This window comes from Rhinopithecus roxellana, chromosome 5, assembly GCF_007565055.1.
Source record: "Rhinopithecus roxellana isolate Shanxi Qingling chromosome 5, ASM756505v1, whole genome shotgun sequence".
NCBI classification, from domain to species: Eukaryota; Metazoa; Chordata; class Mammalia; order Primates; family Cercopithecidae; genus Rhinopithecus; species Rhinopithecus roxellana.
The window spans coordinates 166,994,422-167,019,891 of NC_044553.1; the positions used below are offsets into that span (position 1 = coordinate 166,994,422).

The 25,470-nt window shown below is 42.9% G+C and overlaps 1 protein-coding gene across 2 annotated transcripts in view; it reads right to left on the reverse strand.

Moving 5' to 3' along the window:
• Positions 1–1,412: 1,412 nt before the first annotated feature.
• THSD4 (thrombospondin type 1 domain containing 4) overlaps positions 1,413–25,470 on the reverse strand; it is a 702,136-nt gene continuing 678,078 nt past the window's right edge. For both annotated transcript variants that reach the window (XM_030929758.1, XM_030929757.1), the window contains 3 exons: positions 18,174–18,353; positions 13,862–14,006; positions 1,413–7,516 (listed from right to left, as the gene is read on the reverse strand). In XM_030929758.1, coding sequence (XP_030785618.1) covers positions 7,374–7,516; positions 13,862–14,006; positions 18,174–18,353 — 468 coding nt within the window. In that variant the 3' untranslated portion in view covers positions 1,413–7,373. The remainder of the gene's footprint in view (positions 7,517–13,861; positions 14,007–18,173; positions 18,354–25,470) is intronic.

A 25,470-nucleotide genomic window follows, 5' to 3' on the forward strand; every position in this document is an offset into this window, starting at 1 on the left:
GGAACTAGTATAGGCTGGAACCATATAACATGCCAGGCCCTGGGGAGATGAAGGCGGCAAAGAGATAAGCCTCAGCCTGTAGGGTAAGTGGACTGTGGAGTCCTAGCACCACCGAGTATTAGCTGGGGTACCAAACCTCTCCGAGTCTCAATATTCTCATCTGTAGAAGGAAACAATATTTGAACTTCATAGGTTTGCTGTGAAGATGAAACGAGCTTGTGTAAGTGTGCTCAGCAGAGTGGCCGGCACCTGGTGGACTCCTGTATTGAACTGTTGAAGAATGAATGGAATTTGGGGGTGATGGTTGCCCAACACTGTGGCTGCTTTAAATACTAGTGAGTTGTACATTTGGAAATGGTTAAAATGGAGGCCAGGCGCAGTGGCTCACGCCTGTCATCCTAGCATTTTGGGAGGCTGAGGGGAGCAGATTGCTTAAGCTCAGGTATTTGGGACCACCCTGGGTAACATGGTGAAACCCTGCCTCTACTAAAATACAAAAAATTAGCTGGGTGTGGTGGGGCACACCTGTAGTCCCTGCTACTTGGGAGGCTGAGGCACCAGAATCGCTTGAGCCCTGGGGGTGGAGGTCGCAGTGAGCCAAGATCACGCCACTGCACTCCAGCTTGGGCTACAGGGTGAGACTCTGTCTCAAAAAAAAAAAAAAAAAAAAAAAAAAAAAGTTAAAATAGTGAATTTTATGTACAGTGAATTTTACCATAATAATAAAGAAAGAATAAATGGAGGTTTTTCCAGGCAAAAAGGTGGATGGGAAGGGTTGGCGATAGCATTTTAGGCATAGAACTGGTTTCTGAGTTATTGATGAAATGCCGTCCAGGACAGAGTCTGCAGCAGAGCTTGTAGGCTTTGCTAGAGACTGCTCTCTAGGCCAGGGTGGCCTTCAGCTGGCATCACCATCTCAGTCACGTTTCACTTTATTTCACACCAAGATCACCTGAAAGATTTTTGTCGAACACTTTGCTAAAATCAAGACCCAAGTGAAGTCAGCTAGAGGGAGATGGAAGAAGATTGATTCACGTTAGAGATGGAGCCCCACCAAACCAGCAGAGTGGGTGCTAACCTATTTTGCACAATGTAATTACCTGGAGGAGACTTAAAAGAAACTCATGTGAGATTGCACCCTGGGCGCGGTGCACACCCTGAGGACTTCACGTTAAGCTTCTCGGGTGAGTCTAACGCAGCCTAACGCAGGACCCAGGTAAGCGGGTGGGCTCATGTTCTTTCTAAGGCGTGTCTCGTTCTCTAACTGGCCCAGCTCCACCTCAAGCACCCAAAGCCAACGTCTACAAGCCGCTGACCTCTCAAGGGGCCGAGTTTTCTTTTTAGAGGGGGCTATTTGCAGGAGAACAGAAGGTGAATAAGGCCAGAGAAAGCACAAACTTGTCAAAAAGGCAGATATTTCAACCGGTTTATTGTATCTTTACAATAATAAAAATAAATTAGTCACACACAAAAATAGTCATTTTTGCTGAAGAGAAAACAGACCACATTTGCTCACATAATTTGCCTTCTGCCCTTTACCTACTTACGTAATAATTTAACACTCCAGAGGGGGCACGGAGGTGATGGAATATTTAGTGGGTTCCTTGCTCCTGGCTGTGCAGTTCACAGGCCAACCACAGGCCTTGGCCCCAGCACGCCCAGCAGGGACAGTGGAGGTGTCAGGGCAGTAAATGCCATCACTTCCCTCTCAGCCTCTCCCTGTCCCCGCCAGCCACCTGCCTCATTCACAGCTCTAACCAAGCCTGCCGAGCAACTGATGCTGCCAGTCTAACAACGGGGGCAAAGCAAAGAGAAAGGGATAACAGACACCCTCCCACTTCCTTCTCCAAATGTCTGTGGGTGAGGGGAAGGCAGATTAGATGAGGAAATATAATATTTAAGATGAAAAAGTAGCAATCAGGTTCAGGTACAATGCTACCTGAATGAGTCGAAAAGCAGAGTAATTTATATTTGGCCTTAAACCTCAGGGAGCTGGACTGATTAGCATACTAAACAATTGTAACTATGGACTGAGAAAAAGACATCATGGTACAGCAACATTCCAGGAGGCTGGGTTAGTATCATCAAATGCTTTCACACAAATGTGGATTGCATATGTAAATAAATACCTATCAGGTGCCTTTAAAATTAACACATTCTAAACAATAGAACTATTTTGGTGTAGTGACTCATTCTGCAGATAGAGTTCAGAATACATATTTCCTATAAACATCTTGTATTTACAGAGAACAAAATAATAAGTTATAACAAAGTATATCCTTCTGTCAACTGAGTCGTGGGGAAGGGATCAAGGCAGGGGGTGTTAGTTTGTGTAGCAGATGGCTTCCGTCTCGCAAGAGAAAGGACTGAGAAAGTTGACTGGAAGTTTTCACCCTCTTGTGGTCACTTATCCTCAGCATGATGGACACCCCCCCCATCATTATCTGCTGAAACAAACAGGAATGGGGGTAGTTCAGGGTGGAGGGAGTTACTTTGCCCCTGCGAAGGTGCAGGGACCCAAGGCGAGCTGAGAAAGAGTGATGATATCTATAGGGTCCTAGGCAAGCCATGGCTCTGCTTCCACCACGGTGAGTGACCCTGGGCAGGCAGCCCCCAATCCTGTTGCTCGGCTACTCCTCGATGCAGACGGCGGCTCTAACCAACTTGCCAGTGTTTCTCTGAGACATGAGGCCACATTCAGCTCAGGATTTCAGTCCCACAGTGGGCTCCCCATGGCTGACAGGGTGGCAAAAGTCAGAAATGGAAAGTGCGTAGCTGTGTACTTGCCTTCCCCCACCAAACAAACCACCTAAAGCTCTTCTACTTATAGACTCCCCTAAGCCCCGCGTGGGGATGGCCTTGGGCATCATGTTGCCCAGCCAGATGCTTGAATACCCTCTCCAGCATCCCTGCAAACGGCCTCTGCTGCCACCTTCAATGATGGGTGGGTCACCACCTACCAGAGTCCCTCTATCTCTGGAAGGCTCCAACTTGTGAGAAGCTGGGTCTCTGCAGGAGCTAAACTGTGCCTCCCTGTAACTTCTCGGTCCTGCTCCTAGGAGAGCTCTCCTTGTGCCCTAGTCCCTTCTCCAGCCTGAAGGTTCTCATGAAGTCCTTCCTGCTGTTTCTGAGAGTCTGCACCCTTCATCGGGACGGGGCATTGATAAACTGATGTTACAGATGATCGGTTTTCTTCTTAAAGTATGGTTCCAGCAAATGCAAACAAAATGTGATGTGACCCTGACCAGTTTTCTCCTCACACGGCCTGCATGTCTGTGGGGTTTGTTTTTGCATGGTTCCATCCCACTCTCTTGACTGACACTGAGCTTAGTCAACAGAAATTCTTGCCTCTCTCCCACCTTGTATTTATAGTTTTTCATTTTAGTCAAAATATAGGATTTTATGTGGATTCCTGGTGAATTTTTAACATCCAAGTTTTATTCTAGTCTCCCTGATCTTTTTGGATCCAGCACGTGTCACCCAAGCCATTAGCTCTTCAACTTCATGTCATCCATACATTTTGTGAAGAAGGCATCAATATTTTCCCATCTAAACCATATTAAAATGTTTTATAATATGGCCAGGATCAAATACTAGTCTCCACCCACAAGACTGATATAGATTATAGAGCCTGTTTTAAGGGAAGTCATGTTTCTTTTTACCACTTATATTTATGTCTTCCTCCTCATTAGAAAATTGATATTCCAACTGAAAGTGGCTATCCGAATGAAAAACACTCCACAACATTGGTTTAGAAAGGTCCTGGTTATATCTGGATTTCTTTGTCTGCCACAAAACTTGATGAAAATACATCAAGCTTGTGTCTTCTCTTTTCTGTCCCTTTGTAAGGCCATTCTTTTTAAAACAAAAAGAGTGTTGAATGCTAAATACTTTTGAGAATAAGTAGATGACACATACTCAAGAAAATAAAGGAAAAACCCTCCAAGAACTCTGGGCCGGAGAGGTAAGGTAAACGGACAGGTGGGCACAGTGCTGAGATGCCTTGTCATGTTCTAGCTCCCTGGAGGCGGGGACAGGCTGCCTTGCTCTCCCTGGGGTCCCCAACAGCTCGCAGGCAGCGGGCACAGAGCATGTCTTCACAGAACTGAACTGACTCCCCCTAGGGGCTGGCTTTACATGGCTTTTTCTTTTTGGTGTTTTTTGTTTGTTTGTTTGATTGTAGTATTTCTTAGGCCATCCCTTTTCTACGGAGAGAACCGCAAGTCATTGTGAGGGTGGAAAGAATCTATTGTACTAAATGTCCTTTGCCTAGGCTGCAAGAGGCACAATTTCCTTTTTCAACAGGTGAAAGTAAAATAGCAAACTGTTTTTGTTTGGACTTTGTTGACTTTTGTGAGGAAACCATATAACAGCTTTAATTTATCTAATTTTAAAATTCAGAGCAGGAAAGGAGGCAATCCAGTACACAGGCCAAAAAAAAAAAAAAAAAAAAAAACAGTATCGAGATGTAAATTTCAATTCCGCATTATGGCCAGTTAAAGGAACACGGGAAGATTAAGAAGTGACAGAAGAAAGGAGGTGACAGAAGATTAAGGATTAAGCAGTGACAGAAGAAAGGAGAAGGGGAAATAATGAGCACCAAGAAAGCAGAAAGAGATATATTTGGAGGGAGATGGCCACCGAAATCTGGGCTTTTCTCAGATCTTCTCCAAGGAAAGTTATCACTGGAAATACCCAAGGCCCTGATTGTATGCATTGTGCTAGGGAGAAAGACATTCAGATGCTGAAATAAAAAACTAGGGAATTAGTAAAAATGGGATCTCTAAGACAAATAAATTGATCAAACAATAATAATAATGAACTTCTAATAATCTATAACCTCTCCAGAGATGAACTCCAAGAATAGCTCAATGGTTTGTTGAAAAGAAAAAAAAAAAAGAGACCCCTGGTTTATGCACTTTCTCCCCCAGGGAGACATGGGGTTGATATATTGACTTCTCTTCAATCGCACAGTTGGCAGGCTGGCCATTCTCATGGAGGGTCATTCTCCTTTTAAAGAATGGTTAGGTAACCTTCAGCAGCCATAGGGCACTTTTGAGAAAAAAGAGAAAGAGAAAGCCATCACTGACCCAGCTCAGCCATGAGAATTCCTGAGTTGGAAGAACCAGGGTGTTCGCCTCCCACTCAACAGAGAATTCTCTTGAAGGACAGAGAGCTCCCTCACGTGTCGTGGCCCTTGCCTCTGTTGGGCAGCTTTGATGGCTAAAAGGTGTTCCTTTAACTTGAGCTAAAACAGCCTTTCTCTATTCCACTCATTCATCTTACTCTGCCCTCCAGCAGGAAAAGAAAACCTCTTCCAATGATTGGCTTGCTAGGCAAGATCTGAGAGCAGCTGCCTACAGAAACAACTCCCCTCGTGACAAGAAGCAAAACAAGTGGCGAGTGGAAAACAGCAGGCCCTGAACAGCAACAGTCAATATGCTTGGCCTCTCTGGTCTCTTTTCACTTTGTCAGTGTGGGAGCCTGGGCCTCTGCTAGGCTGCTTATCTGTAGGAGTTCCAAGAGAATCAGGAGAGATGGCGATGCTTTTGGGAAATGATGCCTGGGGCTCCCCAGAAGGGAAGCTGGGAAGCTACCCACAGGAAGGCCAAACAGAATTTCTGAAAGCCCCAGGTTAGTGGAAGCCTAATGAGTGTGTCAGGCCAGGTTGCCATACTGCTTCCAAAAGCTGCAAACCATCATCACAGTAGCAGATTTGCAGCTAAAAGAGCAAATGGGGGAAACAGTTTGCTAAGAATCCAGGCTTCCTTTAAAAGGGAAATATGCCCAGGACCGTAAGACAAATTTTCTGTGAGTTTACAATTTGTTTAGCTTTGCCATTTTTCTTAATGGGTAAAACCTACATATATTCCTCTTAACTGGTTTTCGGAGGGTCCACCTTTCAACATGCACTGCATCCTCCTTCCAGGCCTACGGCCTCTGGGACTGGATAGTTGGGGGAAGTGAATTGGAAGAGATGGGGAGGGGCCCACAGCTCCTTGTCCCAGGCCAGACACATTAATGCAGATCTTGGTGCTCAAGTCTGGGGGTTGGGGGTATGGACTGTGAGTCATGGGGGAGGGGAGGAATTTGTGGCCACAGAGAGAAATTCATAAACAAGACCAGAAGGAGACTTTTTCTAATATAGCAGTGTTTTGGCTGGGACAGGTTGGCTGGACTCTCCGGGGGCACGGTGAAGAGCGTGGGGGAGGCAGCCGAGGCAGGGCAGAGCCCAGGCCACAGAGCTGTGTGCTTCAGAAGTTGGCTCTGCGGTGGGGAAGGCTCCACGGCCAGAAGGACCCTGGCCTTCGATTCCTTGGGAGGAATGGCACTTGGCATGGAGTGAGAATTTCAGGCAACCACCTGCCTCTCTCAATGGCTTTCTTGTTTCACGGACAGTTTAACAAAGCCTGAAGAGTCCTGTAACTAGGATCTGTAACTTTGGGGGGAAGGGCAAGTAGGAACAGACATCCAAAACAACTGAGTGCTGGGATAAAGGCTTGACCAGAAAGATTTCAGGGGCCTGGGCTTTGTTTGCATTCTGGGAAACTTCTCAGCCTCTTGGTCAGAAATGAAGCCGCATCCTTCACATCTAAGGACAGGCCCCAGGCTGGTTCTTGGCAGATGACTGGGGCAGGAACTCAGCTCTTCCACTGGATGGGTGAATATACCTGGTAGGTCAGTTACCTAAGCTGAGCCTCAGTTTTCCTGTTAGTAAAATGGGGATAATGAGTCACCCCCTGCCTCTCATTCTGGGATGTTGTGAGCTGCTAAGGAGCTAGTATCTGTGAATACACCTGTTAAATGAAGCACAATATTCATGTGAGATATTTGTGTCATACGGCAGGAAAACAGTCTAATGTCTTTGAGAATGAAAACAGGCACAGCTGGGCTGAGGTCACAGAGGGATGCACGCGTGTCAGCAAGGCTTAGTGGGGCACTGGGTTGGGGGCACTGCCTCCTTGGACTCTCCAGGGCGCTAAGTTTAGAAAGACCAGTAGCACCAGGGATGGGGCAGCGCTCAGTCAGTGGCCCATCTGCTGACTTGAAGGTGCCAGATGGGAGCAGGGCTGAGAGCTCCATGTACTTCCCACTGCTTGGCTTTCCAAGGGCACCATTAACAGGTGCCAGGTCCAAGGAGGGGAATATCAGTACATGGTGACGCTTAGAGGACCGACTGTGGCTTTCAAACATTCTGTGTACAAAGCCCCTGGGTACCACGGGGTGCATTCACCGGAGGCAGGGGTGGTGACTAAGTTGGTTGGCAGTGCCTGGGCCAGGCAGCCCGTGGTGGAGCAGCAGCCAGCCAGGCGCACTGCTGAAGCCCCCGGGGAAGGCAGTGATGCTGCCCTGCTCATGGGGGTGCAGGGGTGTTATCTGCTTCCCAGGAAGCCCGTCTGCCTGTTGGCCACACGGGTGCAGGAGGCACAGCAGGTGGTCTTGTAGTAGTTGTAAACACAGAGTCTTGCCTGGACCACCACGTTGCAGTTGTAGTACTTGTCCTTGCAGTTTTCGTCTGTAGCGGAAGAGAACAAACAGAAGACTCCCTGAGCACAAGAGGCAGCCTGGACCAGTGGGGAGAGAAAGGGCGGTGGCTGCAGCTTTAACCCCTGCGCTGCTGTTTATTACCTCTGTGGGGTGTGAATGTGTGCCAAGGGCTCACAGGTTTTTCTCTTTCTTTTAAACATTATAAGAGAAATAGGTATAGAGAATAAGTTACTCATCTGTGTCCTCACTTCTCTCTGATCACTTCCTCCTTCATCCTCATCACTCCAGAGGTAATCAGAAGTCCCACATTTGGCGTTTCTTATCCCCAAACATTTCTTTTTTTTTTTTTTTTTTGAGACGGAATCTTGCTCTGTTGCCCAGGCTGGAGTGAATGGCGCGATCTCGGCTCACTGCAAGCTCCGCCTCCGGGTTCACGCCATTCTCCTGCCTCAGCCTCCCGAGTAGCTGGGACTACAGGCGCCCGTCACCACGCCTGGCTAATTTTTTGTATTTTTATAGAGACGGGGTTTCACCGCGTTAGCCAGGATGGTCTCGATCTCCTGACCTTGTGATCCGCCCGCCTCAACCTCCCAGAGTGCTGGGATTACAGGCGTGAGCCACCGCGCCCGGCCTCCCAAACATTTCTTTACACTTAAACTCTATATGATGGAATCCCTCACCACTCTGTGACATTTAAACATAAAAAAGATACATATTATATAAACTCCTTGGCAACTTGCTCATTGTTGAATTTGTGCGATTCATTCATATTTAATGAATGCTATAAATATTTTCATTATTGAATTTTCTTGTATATATAATTCACAATTTAATCATTTTCTATTGATGGACATTTAAGTTGGATATTAATCCAACTTTTTTTCCTAGTGCAAACAATACTTTTAAGTAGTTTTGTTACATTCTCTGCCTGGGCCTTGCTGGGTCATAAGGTATATCCAACTTTGCTAGATACAATCAGTTTGCTCTCCAAAGTCGGTATAACTGTTTAAGTTCCTGTGTTCCTGTCAGCGGAACAGAAGAATTCTTTTTTTGCCATATGTTTTAGTTTTTGCTGAGCTAGTGAATGTGAAATGATTCCCATGTGAGGCTGAACATATCATGTACATTTGCCATTCAAGCTTCCATTTCTGTGAATTGCTTTTCTGATCTTTTGCTCATTTTCTGATTTAGTTAACTTTAAAAAATGATTCACGAAAATTCTTTATATCTAATGGATCTGATCCCTTGTGAGTTACGTTATATGTGCTGCAAATATCTTCTTCAGCCCGTGACTTTTCTGATCACTTTGCTTCTGGTGTTGTTTGATAAACAGAGATTTTTAATTTTAATGTAATTGATATTATGTTTTCCTTTGTGGTTTGGAATTGTTGGTTTCATTTACAAAACCCTTTTGTATTCTGAAATAAAATATAAATTTCCCCATTCTCTTCTAAAAGTTTTAAATGTGCTTTTCACATTCATTTGACTAATCCGCCAGGAATTAGGGTTTGTGGTGTGTATGGTATGTGTAGGATGAGAGGAGGGAGTTCAGTTTGTTTTTTTCTTTGTATATGGATAAACAGTTGTCTCATGACCATTTATTGAATTGTTCATCTTTTCCCCACAGATTCATAATGTGACCTCCATCATATATCACGCATCCTTTATATGTTCATTTCTGGGCTCTCTATTCTGCTCTCTTGGATTTTTTTATCCATCCTTGTGCCAATATGCCTTGATATGTGGTAGGAAAAGTCCCTCAACATGGTTCATCAAAACAGCCTTGGCTCTTCTTGGTTCCTTGCTCTTGCTCTTCCACATAAAAATTCATTTTATTATTTTATTTTATTTTATTTTATTTTAATTTATTTTGAGACAGAGTCTCACTCTATCACCCAGGCTGGAGTGCAGTGGCTCTATCTCGGCTCACTGCAACCTCTGCCTCCAGGTCTAAGCCTTTCTTCTGGCTCAGCCTCCCGAGTAGCTGGGATTATAGGTGCACGCTGCCACACTAGGCTAATTTTTTTTTTTTTTTTTTTTTTTTTGTATTTTTAGTAGAGACAGGGTTTCACCATGTTGGCCAGGCTGGTCTCCAACTCCAGCTCAAGTCATCCACCCGCCTCGGCCTCCCAAAGTGCTGGGATTACAGGCGTGAGCCACCGCATAAACTTTAGACACAGGTTGTCATATTTTTCTGTGAAAACCCTTGCCTGGATTTTGATTAATATTGCTTGAATTTACAGATTACTTTGGGAAAGAACTGACAATATACTTCTCACCTGCTTGCTTTTTAAAATATTACTAATAAATATATTTAGATAATTGCTTTGTATCATAATATCTACCATCTTCTTTTTTGGGGTGTATTTTGTCCTATGTGCTGGAACATATTTAAATAAGTATTTCCTTCTATTTATAGAAATGTAATTGCTTCCAATTTTTTTTTCTTTGAGACGGAGTTTTGCTCTTGTTGCCCAGGCTGGAGTGCAATGGTGCCATCTCAGCTTGTTGTTCATGAGGCAACCTCTGCCTGCCAGGTTCAAGTGATTCTCCTGCCTCAGCCTCCTGAGTAGTTGGGACTACAGGCGTGTGCCACCACACCCAGCTAATTTCATGTATTTTTAGTAGAGATGGGGTTTCACTGTGTTAGCCAGACTGGTCTCAAGCTCCTGACCTCGTGATCTGTCCGCCTTGGCCTCCCAAAGTGCTAGGATTACAGGCGTGAACCACCACGCCCGGCGTGCTTCCAACTTTTATAAGTTACAAGAAATTGTACAGTTCATTTGTTAATTCTACACAATTCATTAAGCCCTTTTTTTTTTTTTCAGAGATGGGGTCTTTCTGTGTTGCTCAGGCTGAGGTGCTGGGACTGTTCCTAGGGGCAACCACAGTTCAGGTTCCTGGGCTCAGGTGATCCTCCTGCCTCTGCATCCTGAGTAGGTGGCACACCCGGTGAGCCCTATTCTTTGTGTGTGTGTGTGTGTGTATCTGTAAATTTTTGACAGCATATTTTTAGTATATATTCCTAGAAGTGAAATTATTAAGTCAAAGGTAATAAGTGCGTTGTATCTTCATAGATATTGACAAAATACTCTCCAAAAAGATTACACCAAGTTACAAGTCGGCACTTGACTTGTTCCCCACAAGTTTACCCACACTGAACAATGTCTAATATTTTAAAAGTTTGCCAATTTTATGAAAAAACATGGACTCCCATTATTTTTAAAATTTGCATTTCTGATTACTAGTAGCTTGAGCATTTCTTCAGCCTCTTGTGGCAGATTTTTTTTTTTTGAGACAGGTCTCACTCTGTCACCCAGGCTGGAGTGCAGTGGGTGCGATCATGGCTCACTGTAGCCTCGACTTACTGGGCTCAGGTGATTCTCCCACCTCAGCCTCCCAAGTAGCTGGGACTACAGGCATGCACCACCACACCTGGCTAATTTTTATAATTTTTGTAGAGAAGGATTTCACCATGTTGCCCAGGCTGGTCTCAAACTCTTGGCCCAAGTGATCCACCAGTTTCAGCCTCTCAAAGCGCTGGGACTACAGGTATGAGCCACCGCACCCGGCCTTGTGGTGGGTTTGTTCATTTCTTTTATCCTTTACAAAACTGGACCATTTGTCTTTTTTAAAAATTGAGTGAGTTCTGTCTATATTGGGGATTTAATTTTCTGTCTACTTGAGTGACATTTATTTGATTTTAAGATGCTATCAATTGTAGGATGATTTATTAATGTCACTCTGGGATAAGATGAAAGATTATATGCAGACTTCAAAAAGTTGACAACAGCACACATGTACCTGTGTACTCAGGTACTATTTTCTTCTTCAGCATCGTCATCAAAATGTGCACCTGAGCCTTCTTTACCTTCAGAGCCTACACAGATTCTTGTTCTCAGCAGCCCTCCGGGATATGCCGGAGTGTGCGTCATAACTCTGGCTTGTGGCCTGGACATCTTTAGTAACTTTGGCGTTGACGGGTATAATTTTGAGGCACATCAAAGAATACCAAGGCTTTGTGTACATCTTCTGGTTTGTCAATCTCATAGTTTCCCTTTTTTCTCTAGCTGGATTTTATATAATTAGAAGCTAGACAATTCCCCCCACTTGAAAAGACACCACAGACAAACATAGAAGACAAAAACAGTGGCAACACATTTTGTAGCACATTATATTAGTTAGAAGCCTTTGACAAAGTGAGGCAGCTAAGTGACAGCCCTTCAGAGTATATGATTTGCTTATGCCAATCATTCCTGGCTTTGAGAATTACACAATCAATTCCAAGGACCTGGTGATTTTGACTGTCTTTAGTTATATTATCTGGCCTGAGACAAACAGGAAACTTTATGTGTATAAATTTTTTTCTTCCTTTTTTTTTTCTTTTTTTTTTTGAGACATGGTCTCACTCTGTCTCCTAGGCTGGAGTGCAGTGGTGTGATTGCACCTTACTGCAGCCTTGACCTCCTGGGCTCAAGTGATCCTCCTACCTCAGCTTCCCAATTAGCTGGGACCACGGGCGTGCACTACCATGCCCAGCTAATTTTTAAGCATTTTTTATTGAGATGCAGTCTCACTATGTTTCCCAGGTTGGTCTTGAAATCCTGGGCTTAAGCAATCCTCCCATCGTGGCCTCCCAAAATGCTGGGATTGTGAGTCATTGCATCCAGTCCAAGATACTTTCTTCTAGCATTTTTACAGACTGTTTTCTCTGTTAGAGTCTTTAATCCACTAGACATTTATATATCTTATATTTTTAAAGGGATCTTCAGTGTGGTCTCAATACAATGGAAGTCTCTCCTCTCCCCACTTACTTATCATAACCCCTTCATCAAACTTAACTTCCCTTTATAAAGGAGTCTGTTTCAGAATTCTGCATTATAACATTGGTATATGGTATGCCTATATCATATATTAGGTTTGTGCAGCTTTGAAAATAATGGCAAAAACCGCAATTACTTTTGCACCAACCTAATAGTTTTCGTTTCTGTAGCTTTATAATATGTTCCAATATATGGCACATACTGCTCCCCTTGGGAACCTTCTTTTATCATCTTTATAGTATTGAGTGTTCCCATTTAGGAACATGTTAATGTTTCTATCTATTCACATTTCCCTTTATATTCAATAGCAAGGCTTTCTTAATGATTTATTTTTTCTATATAGATCTTATAAACTTGTTAATTTTCTTCTTATGGAATTTATGGCTTTTTGGTAGCTACTGGGAATGGTCATCCCTATAACTTTAGTCATGGGTCACTGATGGGACAAGGAAGCTTTTGATTATAAAGCATCTATGCCGTCATTGACACATCTTCCCTGGGATAGGAAGGATGTTAGGTCAGTATACTAAAACCTTCAATTTGGTCCACAGCAGGAGGAATCTACTCCATGAAAGCTTATTGATATATTAATACACTTCCTTTAATGTTATTGTGAAGACAGAAAAGTAAATCTGTTCTTAGGAGACCGTGAAGAAGCCTACTGAAGGGGCTCGGTGCACCTCCATTCTGGAACCAGTCCTGACTACACCTGGGGGTGCATTCTCAGTAGATTTCAGGTGGGGCTTTAGGGCATCCAATATGCCTCTGGAGATGCATCTTTACCCACCTCACACTTCCTATCTGCTCAATCTATGTGCGAGGTGCCTTCTTTGGTTTTCTGACTGTACTTGAGCTCCCCTGCTGGGATGGGCACCTTCCTCGTGAACCGCAGCCTGTGAGAGGGCCTCACCTCCCTGACGCTCTCCAGTGCTTTCCTTCAGGGAACTGGCCCCTATTTCAAGGGTGCAGGTTGGGGTCTTCTGAATTACAAGACTGCTGTTCTTTGCAGGACTCTGACCATTGTGCGGCCTAGATCTTCCTGCTGCCACTCCCCCTCCTTGAGTCTGGTCACTGCATCTTTCTGGACTCAGCTTGCGCTACGCCCCTCTAAGAGACGGTCAGATCCTCCATCACTGTCTCTACCAATTCTTGGCCTCCTCCCCTTCCTCCTTTTTCTGCCAAGTCCCTGCTAAGTTCCCAGAATCTCCCCACATGGTCCAGCCTACACTGGTTTGCACCTACAATTAAAAGTTGACATTTTACTACTTTGACCTTAAGGATGATAGAGCCAAATCTTTGAAGGCATTACCATTTTAATCAATCCACACTAAAGTGTGTCTCTTGGTGGGTGGCTTAGACAGCCATTCATGCTATGAATGATCATCTTAAACTATGAAACTTATAATACCAAAAGCACCTTGACCCTCTGAACCCCACGACTGTGTGCAAGGTCACAGAAAGCCTAGAAGAGGCTTGTTACTGTCATACCAGAGAATTTGACAAGCTTAAAAAACACAAACTTTTCCCCCACGATTGAAATATCTACTTACCAACTTCAGGGACACAGTCCTGAGGGTTACAAGATTCTCTCTCCTCTGGTTTCAACTGAGGGTCACAGAGGTTACTTAGAGTCATGTCATCTGACAGACACCGCACTTCCCGGACCCGAAAGCCACCCTGGCAGCTCTTGGAACACTGCATGGGAACAAAGGAAAAGGTCAGATTTTTGGGCAGACTAATAGTTCAGTATACTGGAGAAAGATGACACTGGAAAATCTCAAACATTTCCAGAAGGAGATAGAATATGAAAACAAACTCCCATGTACTTATCAATCAGCTTCAACAATCAACAACTCATGCCAGGTGTGTCCCATCCATATCCCCCAGCCCTCCTGCTCCTCCCACTATTTTGAAGCAAATCTAGACATCTGATCACTCTTCCATATAATTCAGGCTGCAGCTCTAAAAGACAAGAACTCTTAACAATTACCACAATATCATTATTCTACCTAGAAATTACAATACTTTCTTATTCTCTTCAATATAGACCCACTGTTCCTACTTCCGCTTATCTTGTGAATCCTATAGATTTTTTTTTTTATTTTTATTTTTTGAGATGGAGTCTTGTTCTGTCGCCCAGGCTGGAGTGCAGTGGCACAATCTCGGCTCACTGTAACCTCCGCCTCCCAGGTTCAAGCGATTCTCCTGCCTCAGCATCCCCAGTAGCTGGGATTACGGGCATGTGCCACCACGCCTGGCTAATTTTTGTATTTTTAGTAGAGATGGGGTTTCGCCATGTTGCCCAGGCTGGTCTCAAGCTCCTGACTTCAGGTGATTCGCCCGCCTCGGCCTCCTAAAGTGCTGGGATTACAGGTGTGAGCCAACGCGACCAGCCAAGATTTTTTAATAAATATTTTTTTTCCTTTAAAAATCAGGATCTGCATCAGGTCTACAAGTTGCAATTGGTCAATATGTCTTGGGCTCTTTCAATCCATAGGTTTCTCTTCCAGTGTCTTTTTCCTCCTTGCACTTAAAAAGCTTTTGGTTGCAGCGGGGTGGGGTGGAACTGAGTCATTTGTTGTGTGGTTTCCCATAGTCTGGATTTTGCTGACTGTGCTCCCATGATGTAGTTCATGTTCCTCTATGCTCTGTATTTCCTGAACATTGGAAGCTGGACCTAAAAGAGGCCTGAATAGGTGCAGGGTATTTTGTGTGTGTGTGTGTGTGTGTGTGTGTGTGTGTGTGTGTGTGTGACTACTTCCCAGGGGCTGCCTGTCTTTTGGAGATGTTGGTGGCCACTGATGTGCAATGCTCAGATCCATTAGTTTATTGGGGGTTTGGAATTCTAATTCTAATTCTACCATTTTGCCTTTTATTAGCTGGAAATCTTTCATAAAGAATCCTTCCCTCAGCACTTTTACTCTTTGGTTACCCAGTGGTATGTTGTTTAAGAAAGAGAGTATAAACACTTGAATCTTTCCCTTCATTTACCGGTTTTCATAATAATAAGTTGGTTCCCTAACATCCTATAATGATGACCTATTAGTTTTTTAAAGTATTATAAACTTATTGTAAATGGATGGATTTAAACACATATAATGTGTTTCATCCAATCTATGGTATTCTTCTTACTGATGCTCACTGGCTCAGAGGAGCCTCTACAAATTGGCTCTGGGATGCTTTGGACATGAGCTCCGTTGTGTTTAAGAACTTCCTTGCTGTCTGCTAGGAAAGGATATCCCAACCTAACTTACATATATGCTGCCCCTGGTCTGGAAGCAGCCACCCCTCTGAATCTCTAGGTTGGTCACTGATTCTAGACTCTTTCAGTGGGTGAAATTAGAAAAGATTTTTAGAAAGATAACTTAATTTCTAAGTTTATACTGACACTTCCAATTCAAATTAAGGACAACAGGCTTTTTATTGAGGCCTTAAGTCGTACAATATCTATCTTGTATCTGTATCTACTTTCTCCTAAGTTGAACATCCTACTTCTCAAGGATATTGGGTCTAAAGGAATTATACTATCATCTAATTACTCATTTACCTTCTCACACATTATATGCCCAATCATCATATCCAGTACAATACTAGCACCAAACATAGGAAAACTGCAAACAGTGTGAACATTTTTCTGCAGTAATTTTTTTAGTGATAGAATGCCAAACTACTATGTATTAAAGTTACTTGCAATAGTGCTGATGCCACCAACTGGAAACATATTTAGATTAATTTGTTTCATTGTATTTTCAGTTCTGGGGGATTGCTTTTTAAAAATTTAATTTTCCTTTATAATTATCTAAAATATTTACTTAGTTCCAGACTCAAATTTGTAAAACAAGTTACATTCAAAGAAGTCTAGTTTTCATCAGTCTTTGCTATTATAGTGACCACTGACTTCATATTTTCTAAATTTGCATCTAAAAATTTCCCTTTTTGTGGCATACAGACCTATCAGTTTTGACAAATTCATACAGTTGTGTATCTCTATTGCAAAGAAGACATGAAATCGTTTCATTGCAGACAAAAAATTCCCGTGCTGCCCAGATTGCACAGATGTGGTCACTCCATCCTCCAGCAGGCACTGATTTGGCCTCTGTCTCTGTAGCTTCTCCTTTTACAGAATATTACATAGATGGACTCACACAACATGTAGTTTTTGGAACCTGGCTTTTTTTTACTTAGCAAAATGCACTGGAAGTTCATCTATATCTTTGTTGCTGAGTTTTTCGTTCCACTGTGTGGATGCACCATGGTTTGTCTGTTCACCTGTTGATGGACATTTAGGTTGTTTATAGCAGGTGTTTTTGGAATTTGTCTCCTTCGACTTGGCTCTTTGTAGACTCTCCAAATCAGATGACAAGGAAAACTGCGGTCTATTACTGTATCCTCAAGCCTTGGCCAACATCAAAATAATTAAATTCCACTTCCCAGAAGCTGACAGAATACCTTTTCAACCCACCTTCTTCGTTCCCATCTGCCTCTGAGATGTGGTTTGCTACACAGCCAAATAGCTGTTATCACTGGAGCAGACAGACACTTTTTGGAAATGGAATTCTCAACTTTTATTCATATATTTTCTAAGCAAAATTCCCTTTTATCACCCTTGGATCATTGTGAGAAAGGCTCTGGCCCCCCTACTCTGGGCTCACTACAGCCTCTGCTTGAAGATCTTCAGTGATGAGAAGCAGAATGACCCTTCCCCCACTTCCCACCCTGACCCACAAAACTATGCCAATGGTCACCTGGGATGGGGCCATCAGGAGGTTTTCTGGTCACCTGGAATGATGGTTTTCTGTTTTAGGAAGCTTCTTGAAAATGTACTCTTCAACTTGAAAAAAATGGATCTTATCACTATATCCATCCTTTCCCCTTTCATTTCTTAATGACTTATTTCTGTATTTATCCATCTCTCTCTTTCTTCACTTACACACTATTTCCCTCCTTACAAAAAGGATTTCAAATGACTTGAGAAAGACTTAGAGGGTCACAAGATTTTTAAAAAGTGAGAAAACGAGGACTAAAGGAAGATAAAAGTAGGAAAAAGAAAGTGAAGCCACGGGAATATTAGAACATAAAATCTACTTTGCAGGATCCGGTATACTCTCTCTTTGAGGTGAGGCATAATTGTGGCTTTGAGGTTCCTTGTAGCCAGTTCAAACAGAAAACAGAATGAGTCCCACAATCCATAATCCAAAATGTCTATAGGATTTTTAAAAACTGTATATACACACACACACACACACACACACACACACACACATACACACACACTCTGTGTATGTATAATGTAGTAATTAAAAAAAAATTTTTTTTTTAGAGACGGGTTCTTGCTAGTTGCCCTGGCTGGTTTCAAACTCCTAGCCTCAAATGATCTTCCTACCTTGGCCTCCCAAAGTGTTGGGATTACAGGCGTGAACCACCACACCTGGCATCAGATTTAGTACTTTTAACAGCACCCTTGAATCCTCAATCCTCTATGGCAGCATTGCTCAAAATGCAGTCCAAAGACAACTCCATCCAACACACATTAGGAACTTGCTAAAAATGCCAATCCTCGGCCAGGGTTGGCCCAGAGTTGGTCTTGTCAAACAAGATCCCCAGATCTCACACCGAAGTGCAAGAGTCACTGTTTCTATAATTTAGAAACCAAGATCATCTAGGTCTCAGGCCTCACCCACCAAGGGGAGTACCTCCACCAAGGGTGGCTCACGGGGTACCCCAGCAGCCATCACCTAAGGTAGATTGCTGTAGGGAATCTCTTTCAGGGCTGAACCCAGTGCCTGGCCCAGAGGGGTCTATAGGAATTCAGATGGGGGACAGTGTGTCAATGCAACCTCCATCAAGAGCACCATGACTTACCATGCTCCATTCGGTGCTAAACCATTTGGCTCCGCAAGGCTTGAGGTGGCAGGATTGCTGGCTGGGGGGTTTTTCCAGGAAAGAACATTCAGAGGGGTCCAACACTTCAAAGATGTCTGCATTCTTTCTAACACAAATCACCTCCCTCTGTTGTGTCCCACTCCCACACTCGATGGAACACTGCAGAAAGAAGCAGAGAAAGATGAGTGTCACATGATGGAAAGGGGGCGGCAGCTACTGTCCATCAAGGGATGCTTATGATGGGCACTGTCAATTCTACCACCAACTCTGGGAGGAAGAACCCATGAGATCTTGGAAATGTTCTGGAGGAGAAGTGGCATATGGATTGCAATTTCCTAACAGTTCTGTCTCCAAATGCAGACTTGGTGCCCTCATTGTCATACCTGGAGGACACTGGTCACTAAGATCTTATTGTCTTCTGTGCTGAGAGGGAAACAATTTACCATAAACTCTCCTGCAGGAACACACCAGCCAGGTCATTTGGTTGTTTCTGTCCCATAGAATCTGACACTTCTCACAGGAGGTAAGACAATGAACTGACATTCTTATCTGTTATTTTCTTAGGAGGTGGATACTGTGACTGAATGAACTCCTAGACTCTGCACACCTGTGAACACCCAAAGCTGAGAAGAAGACCTAAGGCTTGGGAAAATGTACCCTATGGTCAACCCTCCCGTTCCAACAGGGCAGCCAGCGGGAACTGTAACAGAGCCCAATCTTCTTGTTTCCTAATGTGGTGCTGAAATCTGCAACATGGAGTAGTGACCCCATAAAGAAGCCAGGCAATTCCATATGTTGGTGCATTTCATTAGTTTATGGAAATAAAATGCATATAACTGTTTGCTCATAAATTATCCCATTTAGTATCTATTACTTTGCAAAATGTTTTTTTTTTTTTTTGCTCACGTTTGGTTTACTCAATACTTTTGTTTTTTGAGACAAGGTCTCACTCTCTCATCCAGGCTGGAGTGCACTGGTGTGATCATGGCTCACTGCAGCCTCAACCTCCTGAGCTCAAGTGGTCCTCTCACCTCAACCTCCAGAGTGGCTGGGACCACAGGTGTGCACCATCTTGCCTGGTTCTTTTTTTTTTTTTTTTTTTGAGACAGGATCTCACTCTGTCACCAAGGCTGGAGTGCAGTGGAGTGATCTTGGCTCACTGCAACCTCCATTCCCCAGACTCAAGTGATCGTCCCACCTCAGGCTCCAGAGTAGCTGGGAATACAGGCACATGTCATCATGCCTGGCTAATTTTTGTATTTTTTGTAGAGATGGGGTTTTTCCATGTTGCCCGGGCTGGTCTTGAACTCCTGAACCCAAACGATCTGCCTGCCTTGGCCTCTCAAAGTGCTGGGATTACAGGCATGAGCCACCACACCAGGCCTTGCCTGACTAACTAAAAAAAATTTTTTTTAGAGAGGGGGGCTGGGCACGGTAGCTCACTCCTATAATCCTAGCACTTTGGGAGGCCAAGGTGGTTGAATCACCTGGGGTCAGGAGGCAGAGGCAAGATAATCGCTGGAACCTGGGAGGCAGAGGTTGCAGTGAGCCAAGGTTGTGCCACTGCACTCTAGCATGGGTAACAGAGCAAGACTTCGTCTCAAAAAAAAAAAAAAAAAATTGTTTTTAGAGATGGTGTCTCATTATGTTGCCAGGCTGGTTCTTGAACTCCTGGCCTCAACCAATCCTCCTGCCTTGGCCTCCCATCGTTCTGGGATTACAGGCGTGAGCCACTGTACCCAGCCTCTTAATACTTTTTGATTTAAAATTGTAAAGCTGTGGTCTGTGTGCTTTTATAGACTTTAAAGAATTTACTACCTTTATAAGAAGCCTGCAACAATGTCTGCAGTTCAAACTCTAAATATTAGCTTTGCTGTCCATAGACAGCCACACAATCAAATAAAAATAAGGAGAAAGAAAAACCCCTATCTATGGGAAAAAATCATAAAACCCCCAAACCAAACAAATGATGAATTAGTCACACAGGGCATGAATTAGCAGAGGCCATCAGTTTCTGCTTTGTCTATGCCTTCTTTTTTGCCATCTTCGTAGCATTCAAAAAACTTTAAGTTTTTTATTTAAAAAAAACATATATTTTTTGAGATGGAATCTTGCTCTGTCACCCAGGCTAGAGTGCAGTGGTGCGATCTTGGCTCACTGCAACCTCTGCCTCCCAGGTTCAAGCCTCAGCCTCCTAAGTGGTTGGGGCTACAGGTACGAGCCCCTATACCTGGCTAATTTTTGTATTTTTAGTAGAGACAGGGTTGCGTCATATTGGCCAGGGTGGTCTCGAACTCCTGACCTCCAGTGATCTGCCTGCCTTGGCCTCCCAGAGGTCTGGGATTACAGGTGTGAGCTGCCGTAACCAGCCAAAAACAAAAACAAAAACAAAAACTGTAAGATTTCCTACTCTTCCTACTCTCCTATTTTCCTCCATGTTAGTTTATGATTTGCAGTGTATTTGTGTCTTGGCCTTTTCCTTTTCTATTCGTGTCTTGTCCTTTTCTCAAGTGCTGCAGGCATTGGAAGAACTGAAGGCAGGAGAAGAGCCACAAACTGCAGCAGGCAAAGGTCTGGCCTCTCCCGCAGGAGGAATGAGGATGGGGCAGGGACTGGGCGGCAGGGGTGGAACACTAGGCCGAAGTCGGGAGACATGGAAACTAGAGTCTAGACAGTGTCGCTAAATAGTTCTGTGTCTTTGGCCAAGACACTGCCCTTTCCCAGGTCACTGTGGTCTTATCTGAAAAGCAAAAGTGAGGGGTTTGGAAACATGATCTGAAAGACCCCTCAATGCTATGAGATCCTACATCTGTACTAAGTGGCAAAACAGAAGACTGTACACTTTGATCAAAACCTGTCGTTATCTTCTGCTATTTTTGGCAAGTCCTTGAAGAGATTGTGTACTTAAGGGAGAATGAGCACATCTCAGTCTTCTCTTACTGTAAATGCTTAGAAATGGCAGAATATGCATGTCTGGAAAGTGAATGAATGTGTTTATGTGTATCTGTATCTGTGTGTGTGTGTGTACTCACGCATGAGACAGCATTTGAAGACAAGAAAGGGCAATCAGCCTTGGTGGACCAGAAATTATGGGGAATCTTTGAACACTGAAAGACAGATGAGATCAAATTGAAGAAGGAAACTATAGTCCAAATGCACACAGAGGAGGAGTTCTAGCAAAAATCATGTGCTTCATTCTATATTGGTGGTAGATGGAGATCAGGATGGAGGTCTCAGGACAATGAGTGATCAGCTGAGTTACTGGCCAAGAGCAGCTGGGGTGGCCTGACTGTGCCAAGGAAGAGGAAGCAGTGAGTCATCTGCCAGAAGCATTCGTGTCAAAGTGCAAAATGAAGTCATTTTCAGGTATTCAATGGCTCAAAAACCTTACCACTTACAAATCCTATTTGAAAGACTTTCTGGGTTATAGTCTTTAGCAAAATAAAAAGAACCAGGAAGAAGACACAGGATATAAAAGAAGGAGCTGGCAAAGACACCAATAAAAGCTATTATTACTAATGGATACCAGGTGTCTTTTTGGGACGATAACAATGTGTTGGAATTGGTTGTACAACTTTGTGAATTTACTAAAAACCAATGAATTGTATATCTTTAAAGGTTATGGCACGTGAATTATAGTTCAATAAAAAAGAATCTTTGGGGGGAAAGGAGAAAGTTATTTTAAAATTTAAATCTATATTTTCTATAAAATTAACATTAATCTGGAGCTAGATCTAGATAATATCAACATCTTTTTGGAGATACTGTAGATTGAGAGAGTGGAGGTAAATAAAAGGGGAAGGCTTCTATTTTCTTTTAGGAGAGATGTGGTTTCTGATAACTTGACACTAATGGATACATAAAAGTTAAAATTCTGTGCTAAAAATTTGAATGTTGGCCAGGCGCGGTGGCTCAAGCCTGTAATCCCAGCACTTTGGGAGGCCGAGTTGGGCGGATCATGAGGTCAGGAGATCGAGACCATCCTGGCTAACTCGGTGAAACCCCGTCTCTACTAAAAAATGCAAAAAAACTAGCTGGGCGAGGTGGCGGGCGCCTGTAGTCCCAGCTACTCGGGAGGCTGAGGCAGGAGAATGGCGTAAACCCGGGAGGCGGAGCTTGCAGTGAGCTGAGATCCAGCCACTGCACTCCAGCCTGGGCGACAGAGCAAGACTCCGTCTCAAAAAAAAAAAAAAAAAAAAAAAATTTGAATGTTATCACAGAAGATATACCACTAGAAGACTGATGACTTCCAAAACGTTGGAGGGGAAAAAATGGAATTAAGAAAACCTGACTAGTAACAAACATGTTGAAAGGAAAGAGGAAAGAAGCAAGAAAGCATGACAACAGAAAACATAAAATAAGATGGTAGGGAAAAGTCCAAACATATAAGTGATTACAATAAATATAAATGGTTAAAATTTAACTCTTAAAACACAAAGGTCTATAGATTGGGTAAAAATAAAGACAAAAATAGTCCTCCATATGAAATATATACCTTAAAAATACATAAAAAGTTTGAAAATTAAGAAACTGATGAAGATATATCAGGTGAAAATCAAAAATGAGAAACAAGATGGAGTAATTCAAATAGTAGACAAAATATAATCCACAGAGAAAAGCATACATGACACAAAGTAATATTTAATAGGGGTAAATGCTTTCAGTGAGAAGAGATGGCAATTATGCATGTTTCTGTACCTAAAGAATTCCTGCAGCTGCACTTTGGTGGATCATTGATTCGTGAAAAGATGAGAATAAAAATATCTATTGCAATAAATGCAATCAATAAAATGCAATCCAGACCCAGAGGCAGACAAAATGGCTGCTCCTGAAGACTAGAGACTATGACAGATCTCCCCAGAACTAAGACAGTCTAAGGTTGCAGTAAACTCAGAATTGATAAGAGAAGAAAGGAAATAATTCTGGGCATAAATAATAGACTTGGTAGACTCTTATGAGTAAGAGTTGGGCTACTGTGCCTCCAGAGTAGAAAAAGACTCCCTAAGCTTGATATACTCCTAGTTTCCAGGGATCTGGGAAGCAGCAGAAGTGGAACATATGCCTTTCTTGGTGGAGTCAAAAGACTCTAAAGCCAGAAACTCCTTGGTCTCTGCCTCTCCGTGGACTTACGTCTCATTCTCTCAGACTGGCTTAGTTTCCAGGGATCTGGGAAGCAGCAGAAGTGGAATATATGCCTTTCTTGGTGGAGTCAAAAGACTCTAAAGCCAGAAACTCCTTGGTCTCTGCCTCTCTGTGGACTTACGTCTCATTCTCTCAGACTGGCTTTTTGCACAAGCCTCAGTAGGGCCACTGCCAGCACTTGAGCTCACAACCGCCTAGTGAGTCTCTTTCCTAAAACACAAATGAAAAGTCCCCGGGAAGGATTCTGTTTGGCTCAGCTTGGGTCACACGTCCACCTGTTGGGTCACATGTCTACCCCTGGACTAATCACTGTGACCAGGTTGGTGGGGTATTCGAAATGCCAACTGTCATTCAACCCATATGGTTGGAAGGAACATTTATTTTTATATTCTGAGGTCAGTTAATGTTTAAAACTTACCTTTCAAGAAATAAGCATGCTCTTATTTAGTTTTCTTTGGGGAGTCAAATTCCTAGGGCAGGGAGTTTCCATCAGGCCCTGATATCCTTATAAATCCAGAACCAAAACCTTGGCCATATTAAATTGTATCTTGACCCTTTTGGACAACAGGGCAACCAATCCTTTGCTTCTCATCTTAGCAGAAATAAAGGTTGTCTTTGCCAGGGTTCATACCACTCTTAGTTCTTTGAGCTTAGGTCTAAAGTCAATAGGAGGCCACAAGCAAAAGAGGCCCTGAATCCTGCTCCCTTCTCTTCTAAGAATGGTAGACATATGAGTTCAATTGTATTGCTTATTTCACATGTGTGACTATAATGATCTGATATGATTTCACACATCTATGGATATTTGGTATAATTGGTGTCCCATATGTAGTCACTGCTGAATTATCTTTGGGGTTTAGGTCCTATGTATTTTACTACCAGTAATGAGATAGCAATTGCTGGCAGAAAAAATAAACATAGAGCGATGGGAACTAATATTTATTAGGTATTTATCATGTCCCAAGCAATAGGTAACTCTCTTTATGTATAGCATCTTACGAAAACCTCATAACAACCTTAGGAGGTTGGTATTATTATCTTCATATTCAGATGAGGAAACAGGCTCAGAGAGGTTAAATCACTCACCTAGAGCCAGAAAACTAATGAGAAGTCAAGCTGGGATCAGTTAGCAAATATGTCTAACTTTGATATTCACCAGAGTAGCACTGGAAGTACTTGAATTCTTTCAGAATTCTCTATGTTTTAAGAAACATTAAAGGGAATTTGAAAAGAAAAACATTTCCCTATGCTTTTTGCATAAAAACCCTATGTTGAAGTGGTAGAGATGATAGCGTTTGGATATCTTCACATTCTATTTCTCACTTACCATTACGCCATATGCATTTTCACATCTTCCTAACGATCACTGTCATTGTCACCTTATCTTTTACTGAGTTATGATATGCCATAATATCTGTAACCATCCTGCTGTCATGAACATCTCTGCTGAAAAACTTTTTTTTTCTGTTGTTAATTATTTCCTTAAAATGAATCCCCAGGAGTGGGGTGACTGGGTTAAGGCAAATAAACATTTTTATGGTTCTTGACTTTTATTGCCAAATTGCTTTCCAAAGGGCTCGTATCAGTTTACAAGGACAAGGCAGCACATTTTTTTCCAAGGTCGGTTTTTAAAGCTACTTAAAAGAAATAAAAATTCTATATGGAGCCAGAGGTCTTGATAATGTGTAAATCATGATCATAAGCCAAACAGTCCTTGGAGAACTAGCCAGCCCTGGGAGCCAAATGCTAAGTGGCCCAAGAACTCCAGTACTGATGGTAATCAAGACAAGGCAGTCATTTCCACATTTTCTTCGTGGGGTTCACGTTCAATTTTGGAAGAGGGAAAATGTAATTCTTCATTATTAAAGTATTCAGTATTATTTATTCTTCATAATGAATAATTCCAACTTTTAAAATTTCTGCTTCTGACACTATAAGAAACGGAAAAAGCTGGCTTTATTAACAGGAATAATAATAGCAGCAGCCAGCATTTATTGTGTGTCAGGCACTGTGCTACATACTTTTTGTACACAATTTCATTTCTTCTAAAAATAACCTCATAAGGTACCATCATTGCCAGCATTTTATAGATGAGGAAAGCATGCTAGGCCATAAGCTCCCTGAGGGCAGGGAT